The sequence below is a fragment of the Aquarana catesbeiana genome, linkage group LG01 (genome assembly GCF_042186555.1).
Source record: "Aquarana catesbeiana isolate 2022-GZ linkage group LG01, ASM4218655v1, whole genome shotgun sequence".
In the NCBI taxonomy this organism is placed as follows: Eukaryota; Metazoa; Chordata; class Amphibia; order Anura; family Ranidae; genus Aquarana; species Aquarana catesbeiana.
Window position 1 is genome coordinate 534,924,235 of NC_133324.1, and position 19,852 is coordinate 534,944,086.

The 19,852-nt window shown below is 41.7% G+C and overlaps 1 protein-coding gene across 4 annotated transcripts in view; it reads left to right on the forward strand.

Annotated features, from left to right (window-relative positions):
• HDGFL2 (HDGF like 2) overlaps window positions 1-19,852 on the forward strand; it is a 460,705-nt gene that overhangs the window by 63,502 nt on the left and 377,351 nt on the right. For all 4 annotated transcript variants that reach the window (XM_073594787.1, XM_073594781.1, XM_073594774.1 and 1 more), the window contains exons 3-4: window positions 1,399-1,540; window positions 1,641-1,769. In XM_073594787.1, coding sequence (XP_073450888.1) covers window positions 1,399-1,540; window positions 1,641-1,769 — 271 coding nt within the window. The remainder of the gene's footprint in view (window positions 1-1,398; window positions 1,541-1,640; window positions 1,770-19,852) is intronic.

Below are 19,852 nucleotides of genomic sequence, written 5' to 3' on the forward strand. Positions count from 1 at the left end.
CCCTAACGATTCTCCCCATGTCGACATTCCTGGCTCTTTAAAGCCTCTGCCTTTTGAGTTGCTTGCATAATTGGTTAGGTCAACAGGATAAAAGTGAGAGCAGATCCACAGAAAAGTGACGTTTCGTTGGAACACAAAATGGAGAGGAGTGTTTTTTTTTTGTTTTTTTTTTTTAACTTGTGGAAGATTTCATTATTTGTGAGAATCCTAAAGGACTTATTCCATGCACACTTTGTTTTTTGTTTTTAATGCAATATTTGTATGTCTTCGCCTATTTATGGCGTGTATGGAATTGATTATTAAAGAAGTTTGATAATGTGTATGATAAATGGCACTTGTGGTTTATAAAAGTATTGGTAACACTATTCATATTATATTTATTAAAATCTAGGAAACAGATGCCTGGTGCTGAATGCCCAAGAGACATTGATCTTTTGACTTTTTTTTTTTTTTGCATGCACGTGTGGAATTGATTTTCACAAGAAGGTTGACAAAGTGTATGATAAATAGCACTTGTGGTTTAGGCTGATTTCACACTAAAGAATTTTTTGTTGCTTCATGTACACTGGACATTATAAAAACTCGTGTAGCGTTACCTGTATAATGAATTGCAGCATTTTTTGCAGTATCGTTTTTCTGCATTTTTTAGTTTTTGCTTTTTTTTTTTTTTTTAGCTTTTTTGCTTTACAAAAAAAAAAAAAAAAAACTTCCACAAAGGCTTGTGGCTCAAAATCGCTGAGAAATGCAGAAAAGCCACATTTTTCAGCTTTTATCAGAGTTGGAGTGTTTTTCCAGCCAAAAAACACCCCTGCCAAAAAAAGCTGATAACAGCCTATGTGTGCATGGACACATATGGTTAACATGCTGGGGAGTTTACTAGCTGGAGGAAAATCTGCCTGAAGCCAAAAACAGCAGCTGTAAAAAGGTTCAGTGTGCATGAGGCCTTACTGTGCTAAAAATTTAACTAACAAAAACATAATCCTATGAGACTCTTCGTGACACTGCGTTGAGGGTGCAGTGCATTTTTGAAAAGTTGATGCATGCTGAATCTTTGGTGCAGTTTTAAGTATCGCCCAAAAATGCAGGCCCCTATTGAAATGAATAGAAAACATGTCAAAGCATCTGTGTTGTGTTTTTGATGTGTGTTTTTGAATCACGTCTAAGTTTCACAAGTGCATGCTGGGTACATTTTCAAAGCATTTTTCAATGGAGCAGTACGAAAGCAGCCTTATAAAATTATTTGTCAGCATTGAGTGTACCACATTAGCATAGCATATTGATTAACCCAGATATCTGAAGTATATCATTTGTGTCCCTAATGGACTCCAAGACATTTTTGTTATCTCTGGACTCTGGGTTAGGGATATCCTTAACCACATATTTTATATGTATTTTCAGAGCTTTTCTGGGCGCAAAGGATCTTTTTCCATATGAAAAGTACAAGGATAAATATGGCAAGCCAAACAAGAGGAAAGGGTTCAATGAAGGACTTTGGGAAATTCAGACCAATCCACAGGCCAGTTACAAATTTCCTCCTCCAGTAAGAACGGTCTCACAAGACTGTCTTTCTGTTGTGTTGACTTTTTTAATACAATATGCAGGTAAACCATCTAAAACTTTCCTCTCCCCATTTTATTTAGTCAAACTCATCTGACAGTGATGCATCACATGAGAAAGAGAATGAAGAGCATAACATTGCTGCCCTTCCTGTTGCAGCTGAAACATCAAGTGAAGATGAGTGTAGTGAAAAAGATATTAAGTCTGCAAATGTATGTATTTACTTTTTATCAAGTTACTATATAAATGCAAACGTATGTAACTGTTTTGCTGTTCTGCACTCCTGCTGATGTGCTTTTGTTTACTTATTGAATGTGTTTTTATAGTGTGCTTGCTAACTAAAAGGGAAAAAAAAATGCATTCAGATGGTTACACCTTGGGCCAAACAAACTATTTAAAGTGCATTTAAACATGGATTTTACTGTCACCCTCCTTGCTATGCAAGATGAAAGGTGTGTTAAAGCAGAGGTCCGCCCGCCCCTTTAAAAATTAAGTCAGCAGCTACACACATGCTGTAGCTGCTGACTTTGAACATTAGGACACTTGCCTGTCCTGGAGTCCAGTGATTGTCGGCACCGCAGCTGATGTTTCAATCCGCTGTCGGGTTCTAACGCCACCTTTACCAGTAAGGGAACCTGGAAGGTCTTTCGGCAATGCCACCCGTTCAGATTGGGGCGACTTCATGTCGCAACATTTTTTGAAAAGCTGCCTGCACTAATTTTGAAACTTTTAATACGACTTTGGTTCAGAGACTGCAAAGTCGATTCAGAGTCACACTGGAAATTGTGCGACTTTGGAGACGCGCTAATGTGAATAGAGCCTAAAGCTATGCATCCAAAATGTCTTTGACTGTTGCTTAGAGTTCCACTAGTTATACCACTAAAACAGAACTAATTTGTTTAGTTTTGCTACTATGTGACCAGGAGCATGCATGCAGTTTACCTTCAACTTTCAAGCATTCCTTAAAGTAATCCTAAACTGAAGTGTTATTAATTAATTCACACACATATATATCATGGCACTGTACTTTGTTTTTATTTTAAAAACCTTTAACCACTTCAGCCCCGGAAGGATTTGCCCCCTCCCTGACCAGAGCACTTTTTACAATTTGGCACTGCGTCGCTTTAACTGCTAATTGCGCGGTCATGCAATGCTTTACCCAATCGAAATTTGCGTCCTTTTCTTCCCACAAATAGAGCTTTCTTTTGATGGTATTTGATCACCTCTGCGTTTTTTATTCTTTGCGCTATAAACGGAAAAAGACCGAAAATTTTGAAAAAAGATATTTTCTACTTTTTGTTATTAAAAAAAAATTCAATAAACTCAATTTTAGTAATACATTTAGGCCAAAATGTATTCAGCCACATGTCTTTGGTAAAAAAAAAAATGTCAATAAGCGTATATTGGTTTACGCAAAAGTTATCGCAAAAGTTATCGCGTCTACAAACTAAGGTACGTTTTCTGGAATTTACACAGCTTTTAGTTTGACTGCCTATGTCATTTCTTGAGGTGCTAAAATGGCAGGGCAGTACAACCCCCCCCCAAATGACCCCATTTTTGAAAGTAGACACCCTAAGGATATTGCTGAGAGGCATGTTGAGCCCATTGAATATTAATTTTTTTTGTGATTGAATAATGACAAAAAAAAAAAAAAAATACAAAAAGTTGTCACTAAATGATATATTGCTCAAACATGCCATGGGCATATGTGGAATTACACCCCAAAATACATTCTGCTGCTTCTCCGGAGTACAGGGATACCACATGTGTGAGACTTTTTGGGTGCCAAGATGACCCAAACCCCCCCCCCCAAATGACCCCATTTTGGAAAGTAGACGCCCCTAACTATTTGCTGAGAGGCATGTTGAGTCCATGGAATATTTTATATTTTGCCACAAGTTGCAGGAAAATGACAAACTTTTTTTTTTTTTTTTTGCACAAAGTTGTCACTAAATGATATATTGCTCACACCGCCTTCAGGATTTCTAAGGACGTAAAGTTTTGATTTCACTCCTCACTACCTATCACAGTTTTGAAGGCCATAAAATGCCCAGATGGCACAACCCCCCCCCCCCCAAATTACCCCATTTTGGAAAGTAGACACCCCAAGCTATTTGCTGAGGCATGGTGAGTATTTTGCAGCTCTCATTTGTTTTTGAAAATGAAGAAAGACAAGAAACATTTTTTTTTCTTTCAATTTTCAAACTTTATGACAAAAAGTGAGGTCTGCAAAATACTCACTATACCTCTCGGCAAATAGCTTGGGGTGTCTACTTTCCAAAATAGGGTCATTTGGGGGGGTGGGTGTTTGTGCCACCTGGGCATTCCATGGCCTCCGAAACTGTGATAGGCAGTGTAGAGTGAAATCAAAAATTTACGCCCTTAGAAAGCCTGAAGGTGGTGCTTGGTTTTCGGGGCCCCGTACGCGGCTAGGCTCCCAAAAAGTCTCATACATTGTGGTATCCCCGTACTCAGGAGAAGCAACAGAATGTATTTTGGAGTGTAATTTCACATATTCCCATGTTTGAGCAATATATCATTTAGTGACAACTTTGTGTAAAAAAAAAAAAAAATTGTCTTTTTCCCTCAACTTGTGTCACAATATAAAATATTTCATGGACTCGACATGCCTCTCAGCAAATAGCTTGGGGTGTGCACAACATTTGGAAGCTTATGTCACACATCACCCACTCTTCTAACCACTTGAAGACAAAGCCCTTTCTGACACTTTTTGTTTACATGAAAACATTTTTTTTTTTTTTTTTGCAAGAAAATTACTTTGAACCCCCAAACATTATATTTTTTTTAAAGCAAATGCCCTACAGATTAAAATGGTGGTTGTTTCATTTTTTTTTTTTTTTTTTTTTTTCACACAGTATTTGCGCAGCGATTTTTTTTCAAACGCATTTGTTTGGGAAAAAACACACTTTTTAAAATTTTAATGCACTAAAACACACTATATTGCCCAAATGTTTGATGAAATAGAAAAGATGATCTTAAGCCAAGTACATGGATACCAAACATAACATGCTTTAAAATTGCGCACAAACGTGCAGTGGCGACAAACTAAATACATTTTTAAAAGCCTTTACAGGTTACCACTTTAGATTTACAGAGGTCTACTGCTAAAATTACTGCCCTCGATCTGACCTTCGCGGTGATACCTCACATGCATGGTGCAATTGCTGTTTACATTTGACGCCAGACCGACGCTTGTGTTCGCCTTAATGCGAGAGCAGGGGGGGACAGGGGTGCTTTTGTTTTTTTGGTGTTTTTTTTTTTGTTTTTTTCTTTTATTTTTTTGCTTTTTTTAATCTTATTTTTAAACTGTTCCTTTCATTTTTTTTTTTTTTTTTTTTATCATTTTTATTGTTATCTCAGGGAATGTAAATATCCCCTATGATAGCAATAGGTAGTGACAGGTACTCTTTTTGAAAAAAATGGGGTCTATTAGACCCTAGATCTCTCCTCTGCCCTCAAAGCATCTGACCACACCAAGATCGGTGTGATAAAATGCTTTCCCAATTTCCCAATGGCGCTGTTTACATCCGGCAAAATCTAAGTCATGAAATGCTTGTAGCTTCCGGATTCTTAGGCCATAGAGATGTTTGGAGCCATTCTAGTCTCTGATCAGCTCTATGGTCAGCTGGCTGATTCACCGGCTGCATTCTCAGGTTTCCTGTTGGGACAGGATAGCCAGAGAAAAACATGGAAGACGGTGGGGGGGGGGGTATTCCCTCCCACTGCTTGTAAAAGCAGTCTAGAGGCTAATTAGCCACTAGGATTGCTTTTACATGAAAGCCGACCGCTGGCTGAAAAGAATGATACCAAGATGATACCTAAACCTGCAGGCATCATTCTGGTATAACCACTCAAAGTCCAGCAACATACCAGTACGTTGCTGGTCCTTGTTGGGCATATATTGTAAACTTTTTTTTTTTTTTTTTTCATGCAGCCTGTGGGCTGAACGAAAAAAAGAGATTGATCGGTGGGTATGCCCACTATTAGAATACCTCCCTTCATCCACCCACTTCTAATGATGGGCATACAAGCACCGTTTATATATGCCAAGCAAAAGGTAGGAGCAAATCGCTCCTCCGCCCCTGCTGCCCCCATGCTTTGGCATATATGCTCTTTTCTTAACTGTGGTGGTGAAATCGCCTCCTACAGCGCTGGAGTCACAGCTTTATGTATCGTGGGAGTAAACGCTGTTGCTGTCAAGATAAATAAATCCGCGCTGCAACTTAATGGCGTACCTGCTCAGCAAATGATGGTTAACAATAAAATAAAGTAACATTACAGTATAACAGTAATGCCCCGTACACACGGTCAGATTTTCAGACGGAAAATGTGTGATAGGACCTTGTTGGAAATTCCGACCGTGTGTAGGCTCCATCACACATTTTCCATCGGATTTTCCGACACACAAAGTTTGAGAGCAGGATATAAAATTTTCCGACAACAAAATCCGTTGTCGGAAATTCCGATCGTGTGTACACAAATCCGGCGGACAAAGTGCCACGCATGCTCAGAATAAATAAAGAGATGAAAGCTATTGGCCAGTGCCCCGTTTATAGTCTCGACGTACGTGTTTTATGTCACCGCGTTTAGAACGATCGGATTTTCCGACAACTTTGTGTGACCATGTGTATGCAAGACAAGTTTGAGCCAACATCCGTCGGAAAAAATCCTAGGATTTTGTTGTCGGAATGTCCGAACAAAGTCCGACCGTGTGTACGGGGCATAAGACTTCCCTGCAAAGCAAATACAAAAAAACATAGTAAAAAATAAAACATTTAACGCAACCTGTGCCTAAAATATATATATATGCCGAAGCATGGGGGCATCCTCCCGCAAAAGGTAGGAGCAAATCGCTCTTCCACCCCTGTTGCCCCCATGCTTCGGCATATATGCTGAAGTATGTAACTGTGGTGGTGAAATCCCCTCAGACAGCGCTGGAGTCACGGCTTTATGTATCGTGGGAGCAAACGCTGTTGCTGTCAAGATGAATAAATCCGCTCTGCAGCTGAATGGCGTACCTAAAAACAAAAAAATGGTTAACAATAAAACACAGTAAACAGTAAAGTATAAAAAATATTGCAAACATGATAAAAACATAACAATAAAACATTGCAGAATAGAATATACAGTAAAAAAGAGCAGAACAATAGAGAATAGAGAGAGAACAATAAAACGACAACTATATTTGTTTTTTTTAATAAATATATATATATATATATATATATATATATATATATATATATATATATATATATATATATATATATATATATATATATATATATATATATATATATATATATAATATATATATTTATTTTTGTAACTAACTTTTGTAACTGTGTTCGGGTCTCTCAAAATGCGATGGCATCTTGGGAGACCCTGTGAAAGTGTGTCCTAGTCTGCAGTGCTGTACCCTACGCTAATACTCAACTAGTGTATGGTAGCGTTCAAAACATTCACCAATGCAAAGACCAGGATTGTCAGGACAGGAGGGACAATAATACCGGGTGTCACACCTATATCCGCGCTTGCTGCAGACACGACATCTTTTTTGGGGGGCTCGTTGGGTAGGGGTACTCGGGAGGACTTGAAGAAAATGCCTCTCATGCAGCCATCTTACTGCATTAGGTTGGGGAAGGTGAGGTGGAGCACTGTCTGGAAACAGAAGGGCTCCGACGATCTCTTCCTGGAATTTTAAGGAAAGATCCAGTCCATCCTGAAGCTCTGTATAGCACATAAGCGTTCAGCAAAGCCAATTGAAATAAATAAACAGACACTTTTTTGTACCAGCATCTGGCCTTACGGGCAACTAGGTACGGTGCCAACAACTGCTCATTGAGGTCCACCCCTCCCATATTTTGGTTATATTCGTGGACACAGAGGGGTTTCTCCACAACACCAGTCGCCGTAGTAATTTGGACCGTCGTGTCTGCATGAATGGAGGTAAGAACAAAACATTCTTATTATCCCTCCACTTCATAGCGAGCAAATTATTACACTGCAAGCAGGCTCTCTCCCTCAGCCTAAGACGGGAATCTACAAGCCGCTGGGGAAAGCCCTGGCGATTAGGTTGCACGGTGCCACATGCTCCAATCTGATGATCAAAAAGGTGACTAAAAAGTGTCACGCTCGTGTAATAATTGTCCACGTACAAGTGGTACCCCTTTCCAAATAAGGGTGACGCCAAGTCCCACATAATCTTGCCAGCGCTTCCTATGTAGTCAGGGCAGTTTGCCGGCTCTACATGAATATCTTTTTCCTCGTAAACCATAAAACTACATGTATAGCCTGTGGCCCTGTCACAGAGCTTGTACATCTTGACCCTGTATCTGGCACGCTTGCTGGGAAGATACTGTTTGAATGACAAGCGGCCAGAAAACTTAATTAGGGACTCACCAACACAGACAACTTGATGGGGAGTAAACAAGTCTGCTAAACGATGGGCTGAATTTTGTAGAGCCAATCGTATTCAGGGTCTCCACGAGGACGGCAGAGTTCATTGTCATTGAAGTGCATGAACCGCAAGATCTGCTCGTATCGTGCCCTGGTCATGGAGGCAGAGAACAAGGACATATGGTGAATTGGGTCAGTGGACCAAATGACCGCAACTCACTCTTTTTGGTTATGCCCATGTTGAGGGAAAGGCCCAGAAAGAGCTTCAATTCGGAGACCGTAATTGGTCTCCAATCTCTGGCAAGGGAGGACTGGGGAATAGTGGCGATGTGTTGACCAGCGTACAAATTACTTTGGTCCACAATAGATCTATAGAGATCTTCGGTGAAAAACAGTGAATAAAAATCCAGTGACGTAAAATCAACTGTTTCCACCTGAATGCCGGGTTGGCCAGTGAAAGGGGGAAGTACGGGTGCTGCAGAAGTGGTGGGTTCCCAATTAGGGTTGGCGAATGCAGCAGGAAGGGCACCATGGGCACGATGGGCCTGTGTTTGTCTTCTTGGTGGCAGCGGGACACTACTTGTGCTTGCCACCTCGCCAGCTTGAACTGCACTTATGGGACTCGCCACGTCACCACGTAATACTGCAGTGCTGGATGTACGAACAGGGTGTACTAGGCCGCTGGTGCTTGCCAGTTCACCAGAAGGAATAGCGGCGCTAGTACTGCTCTGCTCCATACGAGGGACCTGCGGTTCTCGCACATCAATGACAGAAGAAGTTCGGGGTCAGGTACGCCTGACCTTGTCAGGGACCACAACTCCGTCATCAGAGCTATCTGTCATGGAGCCGCTGTCGTCTACAGGATCGTATTCTGAGCCTGAATCTGACAGATGAGTGACTTCCTTTTCACTATCTGTCATGCTCAGAAACGTGTAGGCCTCTTCACTAGTGTACCTTCGATTTGCCATTTTGGGCTCTAAATTTAGTGGTACACTAGTGAGACTCGCAGGCAAAAAAGCTCTTGACTGTTAGCGACTGTATCAAAGCGCTACCAACAGAAACTGTTAGCGATCGCAGGGATCAGGCCTGACTCTGCGAACGCTGCAGTTATGTGTGCTTTAGTGTTTTGTAAGTGACAGCGATCGATCGATCGATACTGCACTTGAGTGGGCAGGGCTGGGCCGAGGAGCAAAACGCAGGTGCTAGCATGTATCTGTGCTGATCCCGCTAACACTGCATTTTTGGGAACCCTAAACTGCTGGGGATGCTAGTATAGATCTGATCGGATCAGATATTGATCCGTTCAGATACTATACCACTAAGGGAGGTGTATGCTGCGTGCGTGGGTGTTAGCGGTACTGGAGCTAACCTGACGTTGCCTGGGGTGACGCAGACCTTATCTGACCCTAAAACTTAACCTATATCACCGCCGGACGATTAGGGGGTTAAACCTTTATTAGGTAATAAATGGCGGGTGCCCTGAAACTAAAAAAAACAAACTAACCAGCGTCACCCATAACAGTTATACGGTGATCACTGGTGAAAGGTTAACTAGGGGGCATTTGGGGTTAAAACCTTTTATTAGGTAGTATATGAGGGTCCCTGTCGCTATAAAACACTGACGGCGAACCTATACACTACCCTAACTAACGTCACCTGTGACACTAATACAGCGATCAGAAAAACGATCGCTTAGTGACACTGGCGACGGGGGGTGATCAAGGGGTTAAAACTTTGTTAGGGGGGTAACCCAGACCTAAAGGGGGCTACCACTAACTTCCCTACCACTTATAACTGTCACAAACTAACACCAATGCAAAAAAAAAAAAAAAAACTGCTATTGGTGTCACTGTGACAGGGGGTACAAGGGGGTGAAAAGTGTGCCTAGTGTGTTCTACTGTTAGTGTAGTGTTGTGCAACTCGCATTGATGTCTTCGGCGCCGGAACGAAGAGACCGGCTTAGAGGAGAGATGACATCACTTCCTCTGCTGTTTACATTACAGCAGCAGAGGAAGATTTTCATTCGTTGGGAGCGATTGCGAGGGGGTGGCCACGAATGAGTGGCCTCCCCCTCAGCCTGGATCGCTCCTCTAACGAAGCCGACCGCCTCGGGCACCCCCCCCTGCCCTTGGGAGGCAGATCACGTACCGGGTACATGATTTTTGCCTGCCGTGCCATTCTGCCGCAGTATATCTGCGTTAGGCGGTCGGCAAGTGGTTAAGTACCATATTACTGTAACGCTGATGTGTGGTCACATGATCTTTCCCTGTCCTTTAGCATCTGCAGGTAAAGCGCTTTGGGAAGGGGCTTTTATTACTCTGCTGATGTATTCTCTCAACGGTGTAAGTCTGGCCAGCCCTGATTGGTGCTTTGCCAATCACAGGACTTAAAAAAAAAAAAAAAAAATGGCTGAAATGTAGACGAGGCAGTCTTCATCTGACTCCATCATGGGGCAATCCATAGCCCCTGCAGGCTGATATTGTCTTATCCATCACAGGAGAGCACGGAGGATTAATGTCTGCCCGCAAATCGGCCTCCGTTTTGCAGACTCCCCGGTTCAAGAGAGCACGGAACCACCAAGGCGCGTGCTTGCCCGCCACCATCTTCAAAGGTGTCTTCTCCCTCTCCCAGCAAGCCTGCAGCAAGCATGGAGAAGGGCACAAAGGTCTTCGGGGGGGGGGGGGTCCCTCTGCAGCGTCTGCTACATCTTCCGCTTCAGAAGGATTAATTCCACACCCGGAGAGGGATCCCCCAGCGGTGGACATTACCACTCCGATCCTGGCAGCCATTAATGGCTGTAAGGCTGCTCTTATGCTCTGGATTGATCATCTGGCGTCTGAATGCAGCCCTTATCAGACAGGATCAGGGGATGACTGACTGGGGCAGAGGAGCGGTTGTCAGAGGTGGACACCACAGCCACACGTTCCACACAAATTACTGAGCTGCAGGCCCAGGTGAGCACAATGACAAACAAAATGGAGGATGCGGAGATTAGAAAGCGCTGCAACATTTGAGTGGTGGGTCTTCCGTAAAACGCTGAGGGGAATCCTCCTGCCATATTTGGTAAACAATTCTTCCAAGGCCTCCTTCAGCTGACGAATTTGTCTCCCACACGTGTAGTGGAAAGGGCTCACTGTGTGCCAACAGGTCCACGGCCCCCAAAGGGCCCCACCGCGACACATCCTGATGCACTTTCTAAATTTTTGGAATCATGACAGGATCCTGACAAAGGCTCGCAAGAAAGAGGCTCTGCAATATGGCAATGCAAAGATAATGTTTCACGATTTTTCTGTAGAAACACAGAAGAAACACCACTCATACGTCAAAGTCCATCAGCGTCTGAAGGCAAAAGGCCTGAAGTATGGCATGCTATATCCCTGTAAGTTGCAGGTCGAATACCAAGGTACTGTAAAGTTCTTTGAATCTGCAGGAAATGCCACGGACTGGCTAGACTCCATTTAACCTTACCTGTATGCAAATAACTGTCACAACGATTTTGATCCCTCCGGGCTGGAGCACGGGCCTGCCGGGTCCTTGGCACAACACCTGTGCACGAATGTTTGTGGTGTTTTCTCTAATGGTTATACATGTTCCTCTTTACACTTATCACCATTCCCATAAAGGGTGCAGTAACTGCCTGTTTGGGACTAGGGATACTTTCCTTGCTGGATAACAGGGGTACATGACTGCCCTGTTTTTTGGAGTGTTCTCATAGGAGCTCCTGGACTGTTCTGTAGTTCTTGTGTATTTTTTACTTTTTTTTTCCTGGTTTGTTTTCTGTTGGATGTTTTTGCTGTTTCACATCTGTTAAAGTGCTAGCTACTTCCAGTGACTGTTATGGGTTCTGGATGTAAGCTAAGTGCCAGGTTTTTCTGTTTTTTTTTTTTTTTTTTTTTTTGCTATTGGATATTACAGCAGGGTATGTTTTTCCAGGTGCCGCCATGTGGGGATATTCTGCAACTACGCTATACTGACTTTGTTTTACTTTGCAGCTTCATTGGAGCACGGAGGCAGTGCTGTTGGCCTGACTCTGTCTTCCTGGATAAGGTACCATCTGCTCTAAATTGTAATTATGGCTATGTCGGTGAAAATACTCTTCTGGAACCTTAGAGGGCCTTAATGATCAAGTTAAAAGAGCGGCTTTGTTTAGCTATTTAAAGGTGGCCCAACCAAAGATTGTCCTTTTGCAGGAAACACATTTGGATGGGAGCAGGGTGTTATCATTGCGCAGGCCATGGATACAGAGTCTGTTCAATGCCTCTTACTCCTCTTATGGAGGAGTAACCATTTTGCTTAGCAACAGTCAACCTTGCTCGGTCCAGAAGGTTATCTTTGAGCCAGGGGTGGGGGGGTGATCTCAATTACAGCTGATCATTGCGTGAACCAGGAAGTGCCGGAAAAGGCATTTCTCATTTCGCGCTGACAGGGACAGCCAATCTGCGGCTCTCCCTGTCAGAGGGGGGATCTGTGTTGATAATCGGCACATTGATGATCAGCACAGCCCCATCAGATGTGCCAATCAGTGCCCCAATAATAGCCTGCCAGATACGGTTTTGCACATAGGGTAGCGCCATTTCCCCATTTTCTTTCACTCAATAGTCTGCCAGTGCCCACCACAGTGCCAATCGGTGCCCATCAGTGCTGCATATCAGTGCAGCCTATTGGTGCCCATCAATTCTACATTTGAATGAGATGCCTCCTCATCACTGCCCGTCAGTGAAGGGGAAAACTAAATTTTATGACTAAAACTTTTTTTTTTTTCAAAAATTTTGATCTTTTTTTAGTTTGTTTATCAAAAAATTAAAACCCCAGAGGTGATCAAATACCACCAAAAGAAAACTATATTTGTGGGGAAAAAATGATAAAAATTTAGTGTGGGTGCAGTGTTGCATGACTGCACAATTGTCATTCAAAATGTGACAGCGCTGAAAGCTGAAAATTGTCCTGGGCAGAAAGGGGCAAATGTGCCTAGTATTGAAGTGGCTAATGCTCAACCTTAATGTTATTCTTGATGGCGAGCTGGATGCCTCTAACCCATTAAGACTGCCCTCCAGAGATCTCCTATCCTGGGTATCTGCTGCTCAACTTACTGAGTTATGGCGGTGGAAAAACCCAGGTGTTCAGAGTTACTCACGTATTTCACGAACACGTAGAACGGCATCCAGAATTGATGTCGCCTCTGCCAATACCACTTGTCTACAATTAGTACATGCCTCCTATATGGCACGTGGTTTGTCAGATCATGACCCTTTTTATTATTGACCCTCTCACTGGCAGCCAGGACTGGAGGAAGTGCATGGCAGTTATTGCCTGGTTGGTTGCAAACAGAGCAGGTGGTACAGAAGGTACAACCACATATGTCAAACTTTTGGGATGAAAATTCTTCCTCTGCTGCAGATACGGTGGTTTGGGACACATTTTAAAGCTGTAATGCAGGGGCAATACTAGAGGTCGACCAATATGGGTTTTTCTCTGGCCGATGCCGATATTTAGAAATTGCGGCGGCCGATATATGATGCCAATTTTTTAATTGTTTTTTTTTTTCCCTTCATCTCATAAAATCTAAAAGTTAAGTAGTAAGAAGTGATACAGAAAATTAAATTAAACATTTATTAAACACAACAAGCCTCCAATCAGTGCACTTGTATGTATAATTTAGATAAAAAAAACTAGATCTTAAATATTAAATACACAAAAACCAGGTAATCTAAACTTTTGGACGAAAAAAATGGGCTAACTTTACTGTTAGGTTTTTGTTTTTTTGTGTTGTGTTTTTTTTTTTTTCAAAAAAATTGCGTTTGAAAGACTGCTGCACAAATACTGTGTGACATAAAATATTAAAACAACCTCCATTTTATTCTCTAGGGTCTCTGCTAAAAATATATATGATGTTTGGGAGTTCTAAGTGATTTTCTAGCAGAAAATACTGGAATTTTACTTGTAAGCAACACATGTCAGAAAAGATTTAGTCTTTAAAGTGGAGTTCTACCCAAAAGTGCAACTTCCGCTCATTTGTCTCCTCTCCCCCTCCAGTGCCACAGTTGGCACCTTTCGGGGGGAGGGGGACAGGATACCTGACAGATACCTGTTCCCACTTCCGGGAGTCTGCACCGCGGGGCTCCATCCGCCCCCCCCCCCCCCCCCCCCCCCTGTCGTCAGGCCAGTAAGAGAGAGGAGCGGGGCCTCGCGTATGCGCAGTAGGGTTTCCGGCGTGAAGCCTTAAGCCTTACACTGCCAGGCTCCCTCACTCGCAATGGCGGCGGCAGCATCACCCAACAGCGGATGGAAACATCAGCTGTGGTGCCGACATCACTAGACTACAGGACAGGTAAGTGTTCTATTATTTAAAGCCAGCAGCTACACATACTGCAGCTGCTGGCTTTTAATCTTTTTTTTTTTTTTTTTTTTTTTTTTTTTGCGGGGAAGGACCTCCGCTTTAAATGGTTAAACTGAGATCTTCTACACACCGGAGTTCATTCCTTTGATAAGTAGAAACATTACATCTCTTTGCTTCTTTTATCAGCTATGTTCTCAGACTTGGCAGGCTGCCCAGATAGGAAAGACTCAAGTCGCTCCAACGGGGAGCCTTCAGGCGACTTGCATTGACTTCTATTACAGAAGTCATTTGCAAGTCGTGCTGTGCGGGGTCGCGTTGAGTCGCCCCGCAAGTCGGATCGCCCCTGTGTGGATCAGCCTAATTTTCAGCACAATTGGCCGATGCTGATTAATTAAAATATGCCGATTTATATCGGTCAACCTCTAGACAATACATATCGGCCATTAAGGCTGTCCGCAAGGAACACAATGTAGAGAGGGAGGCTTTGAGGAATGTAGGTTGGAGGGGACTCGGCCCTGTGAAGCAAAGTAGTATGTGCCAAGTTTGTATCAAATAAGGCAGGTTGGCACTTGGCTCCCTCCAGGGCTACATACTGTAAGTTATGTCACCAGGGGCAGCTGCACTTTCATGCAGCTGCCCCTGGTGATATAACTGATGCAGCCCTGGAGGGAGCCAAGTGCCAACCTGCCTTATTTGATACTAACTTGGCACCGGTTCGGTTCGCAGCAGAACGTGCGCACAGGCAAAAAATTTGTTCGAACACCGTTAGTCTATGGGAACGAACACGAAAAATCAAAAGTGCTAATTTTAAAGGCTTATATGCAAGTTATTGTCATAAAAAGTGTTTATGGGACCCAGGGGACATGCATCAATGCAAAAAAAAGTTTTAAAATGGCCGTTTTTTCAGGAGCAGTGATTTTAATGCTTAAAGTGAAACAATAAAAGTGAAATATTCCTTTAAATTTCGTACCTGGGGGGTGTCTATAGTATGCCTGTAAAGTGGCGCATGTTTCCTGTGTTTAGAACAGTCCGAGAGCAAAATGACATTTCTAAAGGAAAAAAAGTCCTTTAAAAGTACTAGCAGCTATAATGAATTGTCAATGTAAGTAAGATCCTTCGCGCTATCAAAGTGAATATCTGCTAATCTGATAAGTTGCAGCTAGATCTAAAGTGTATAAATGCACTTAAATGGTATAAAGTAAATAATGATCAGCGCAGCTTGATGATATATATAAAATATTAACAATAAGCGATAAATGATGTGCAAAAATCGCTAATTGTGATTATGCAAATTGCTAATGATGCTGTGCAAAATAACTGAAGCAACAGTAGCCCTATGTTCAATGTAGATAAATATTAAAGTGCCTATGTTGTAACTGTGCAAAATCGCATAATGATGCTCTGTAAAAATCGCTAAAAAACAACAATAAACAGTGCTGAACAAACCAACCTGAGTATGTGCACATAGTGTTGTGCAAATGCAATAGTGTTTCTGGGTACTAATGTAAACGCATAGTATATATTAAAGTGCCAATAGCCCTATGTTTAGTGTACATAAACATAGAATGACTGCAACTGTGCAAAAACGCATGATGCTGCTATGTAAAATCGCTAAGTATATGCTAATCAGATAAGTTGCAGCTAGATCCAAAGTGTGTAAATGCACTTAAATGTTATAAAGTAAATGATATTCAGCGCACTTTAACCACTTCAGCCCCGGAAGAATTTACCCCCTTCCTGACCAGAGCACTTGTTGCGATTCGGCACTGTGTCGATTTAACTGACAATTGCGTGGTCGTGCGACGTGGCTCCCAAACAAAATTGACGTCCTTTTTTTCCCACAAATAGAGCTTTCATTTGGTGGTATTTGATCGCCTCTGCGGTTTTTATTTTTTGCGCCATAAACAAAAATAGAGCGACAATTCTGAAAAAACGCATTATTTTTTACTTTTTGCTATAATAAATATCCCCCAAAAATATATAAAAAAACAATTTTTTTCCTCAGTTTAGGTCGATACGTATTCTTCTACATATTTTTGGTAAAAAAAAATCGCAATAAGCGATTATTGATCGGTTTGCGCAAAAGTTATAGCATTTACAAAATAGGGGATAGTTTTATGGCATTTTTAATATATATATAATTTTTTTTTTAATGGCGGCAATCGGCAATTTTTATCGTGACTGCGACATTATGGTGGACACTTCGGACGTTTTTGACACATTTTTGGGACCATTGTCATTTATACAGCAATCAGTGCTATAAAAATGCACTGATTCCTGTGTAAATGACACTGGCAGTGAAGGGGTTAACCACTAGGGGGCGGGGAGGGGTTAAATCAGTACTAGGTAGTGTTTTATAACTGTCAGGGGGATGGGCTGTGTGTGTGATGTCACTGATCTCTGCTCCGATGACAGGGAGCAGAGTGTGAGTGACACTGTCATTAGGCAGAACGGGAAGATGCTGTTTACATCAGCATCTCCCCGTTCTTCCTCTCCATGAGGCGATCGCCGCCTCTTAAAGGGCAACATACAGGTACGTGATTTTGCCTGTACGAGCCCTTCTGCCACAGTATATCTGCATGAGGCGGTCGGCAAGCGGTTAATGACATATATGGAATATTTAGCGATAAATGGTGTACAAAATCGCTAATTGCGATTATGTAAATAATGATGCTGTGCAAAATAACTGAAGCAACAGTTGCCCTATGTTCAGTGTAGATGAATACTAAAGTGCTTATGTTGTGACCGCAAAAACGCATAATGGTGCTGTGTAAAAATCACTGAAAACAACAATGAACAGTGCTGAACAAACCAATAGCCCTATGTTTAGTGTACATAAACATTAAATGACTATGTTGCAACTGTGCAAAAACGCATGATACTGCTATGTAAAATCACTGAAAGCAACAATCAGCAGTGCTAAATAAAACAGAGTGCGTGTGCTAAGCGCTGTATAAATGCAGTAATGATCCTAGAAATTAATGCCCTAATTCCAGTGTAACCACAAAATATGTAAAATAAATAATGATGTATAATACCAATAAAACAATGCTTGTGCTAAAAATTGTGACTGTGTGCTAAGGTCAATTAGCCAAAAGGAATCCAAATGGATACATTCTCTCCAAACTTTAGTACCAGATGGACTCAACGTAAAGTTTGACCTTAACTGCTTTTTTAAGTAATTTTTAATAGGTGGGACATTTCTATGCCAATTGCTATTTTTTAATCTTTATTTTTATTTTAATTTTATTTTATTCCATTTTTTTTCCCCTCCCCATTTATTTTAATCAACTTTATTTTATACTTAATAAAGATATTTATGTAATTTAACATGTTTTTACCTCTATACACCATTTCCGGTTTTCATTGTAATTCAGCCATTAATAGTACAATTTTTGTATTAGGCCCCTTTCACACATGCGGACCCTATGTCTGTATTTCATCCATCCCTTTTCGGATGAAATACAGACATACATGCATCCCTATGGGATAGCGGGTGTCAGCGGATGTACATCCGCTAACACCCGATGTCATCCGGCTCCGCTCTCGTCCGATTCTGCAGACGGAAGAAAATCCTATTTTTCTATCCATCTGCAGAGCGGATCGGATGAACACGGACAGACGGTCCGTGTTCCTCCGATCCCCCATAGGGGAGAGCGGAGATCTGACAGGGCGGTCCCTGCACAGTGTGCGGGCCCCGCCCTGTCATCCGCCGGCTCAGCTGGGGAAAACAGAGCGGTCCCCGCTGAGCAGCGGATGTTCACGGGGCGGATCAACACGGATACTCCCGTGTGAAAGGGGCCTTATCTTCTCTCCAATTATTCATTATATGGTACAGTTACCACATGAGTGAACTACCTTAAGTACTATATACTTCTCTCTTTCTTTAATACTCGGTAACTTGTGTGTAGGTGTTGACACATAAGTTCCTGGAATGTAGGTGATACTATATATCCAGTGGTGTGTTTACCCACCAATGCAATGGCCGCTGCCTTTATAACACATAGGATTATGTTTAACACTGGACTAACCAAATATGGCCTGCCCCATATTGGAGACAGGTTTCCAAGAAAAAGGCCGACGAAACACTTCCTGTCCTTTCATATAAAATGATAGTGGTTTCAATCAATCCGGATCCCCTGAAGAAGATACGTGAGGTGACGCAATGCATAGGGAGTAACCGGACCGCACGAGAACTGGAAGTGATGCACAGAGGCACCCGTAAAGCCGCACAATTTACAGACTTGCTGTATTTATTTTACACTGTTGTAAGTACCCACTTGGCTTTAAATAAATTTATTAGCTTATTTAGTATTACACTATGGGAGATTCTTCTTTATCCTTTGCATATATCTGCTGGAATTGAACACATCCTAAGCCACCATCCACCATAACACGGTTTAAGAGGGATAACCATTACAACACCCTGCAAAGATCTCCAGCCACACCCATCTCCATTGCTGTTTACCATTTCCATGGAGGTAAGAGGCCAGTACACACTGAGTGTTATACACAAAAATGATACACCGGCGGCTGTTTTGAAGAGCACATTGGAGCACTATTTGCACTTTAATTTATCATAGACTTGATCATTTTCAATAAGTGAACTTTCGCATCTGTATTGCGTTAACTGTGTGATATTGGGAATTGTCAGCACACAGTCAAAATTTTTAGCACAATCATTGTTTTATTGGTATTATACATCATTAATTATTTTACATATTTTGTGGTTACACTGGAATTAGGGCATTCATTTCTAGGCTCATTACTGCATTTATACAGCGCTTAGCGCACGCACTGCTGATTGTTACTTTCAGCGATTTTTACATAGCAGTATCATGCGTTTTTGCACAGTTGCAACATAGTCATTTAATGTTTATGTACACTAAACATAGGGCTATTGGTTTGTTCAGCACTGTTCATTGTTGTTTTCAGTGATTTTTACACAGCACCATTATGCGTTTTTGCAGTCACAACATAAGCACTTTAGTATTCATCTACACTGAACATAGGGCAACTGTTGCTTCAGTTATTTTGCACAGCATCATTATTTATTTACATAATCGCAAATAGTGATTTTGTACACCATTTATCGCTTATTGTTAAATATTCCATATATATCATTAAAGTGCTCTGAATATCATTTACTTTATACCATTTAAGTGCATTTACACACTTTGGATCTAGCTGCAACTTATCTGATTAGCATATACTTAGCGATTTTCCATAGCATCATGCGTTTTTGCACAGTTGCAACATAGTCATTCTATGTTTATGTACACTGAACATATGGCTATTGGCACTTTAATATATACTATGCGTTTACATTAGTATATTAATACCCAGAAACACTATTGCGTTTGCACAACACTACGTGCACATGCTCAGGTTGGTTTGTTCAGCATTGTTTTTTAGCGATTTTTACAGAGCATCATTATGCAGTTTTACATAGTTGCAACATAGGCACTTTAGTATTCATCTACATTGAACATAGGGCTACTGTTGCTTCAGTTATTTTGCACAGCATCATTAGCAATTTGC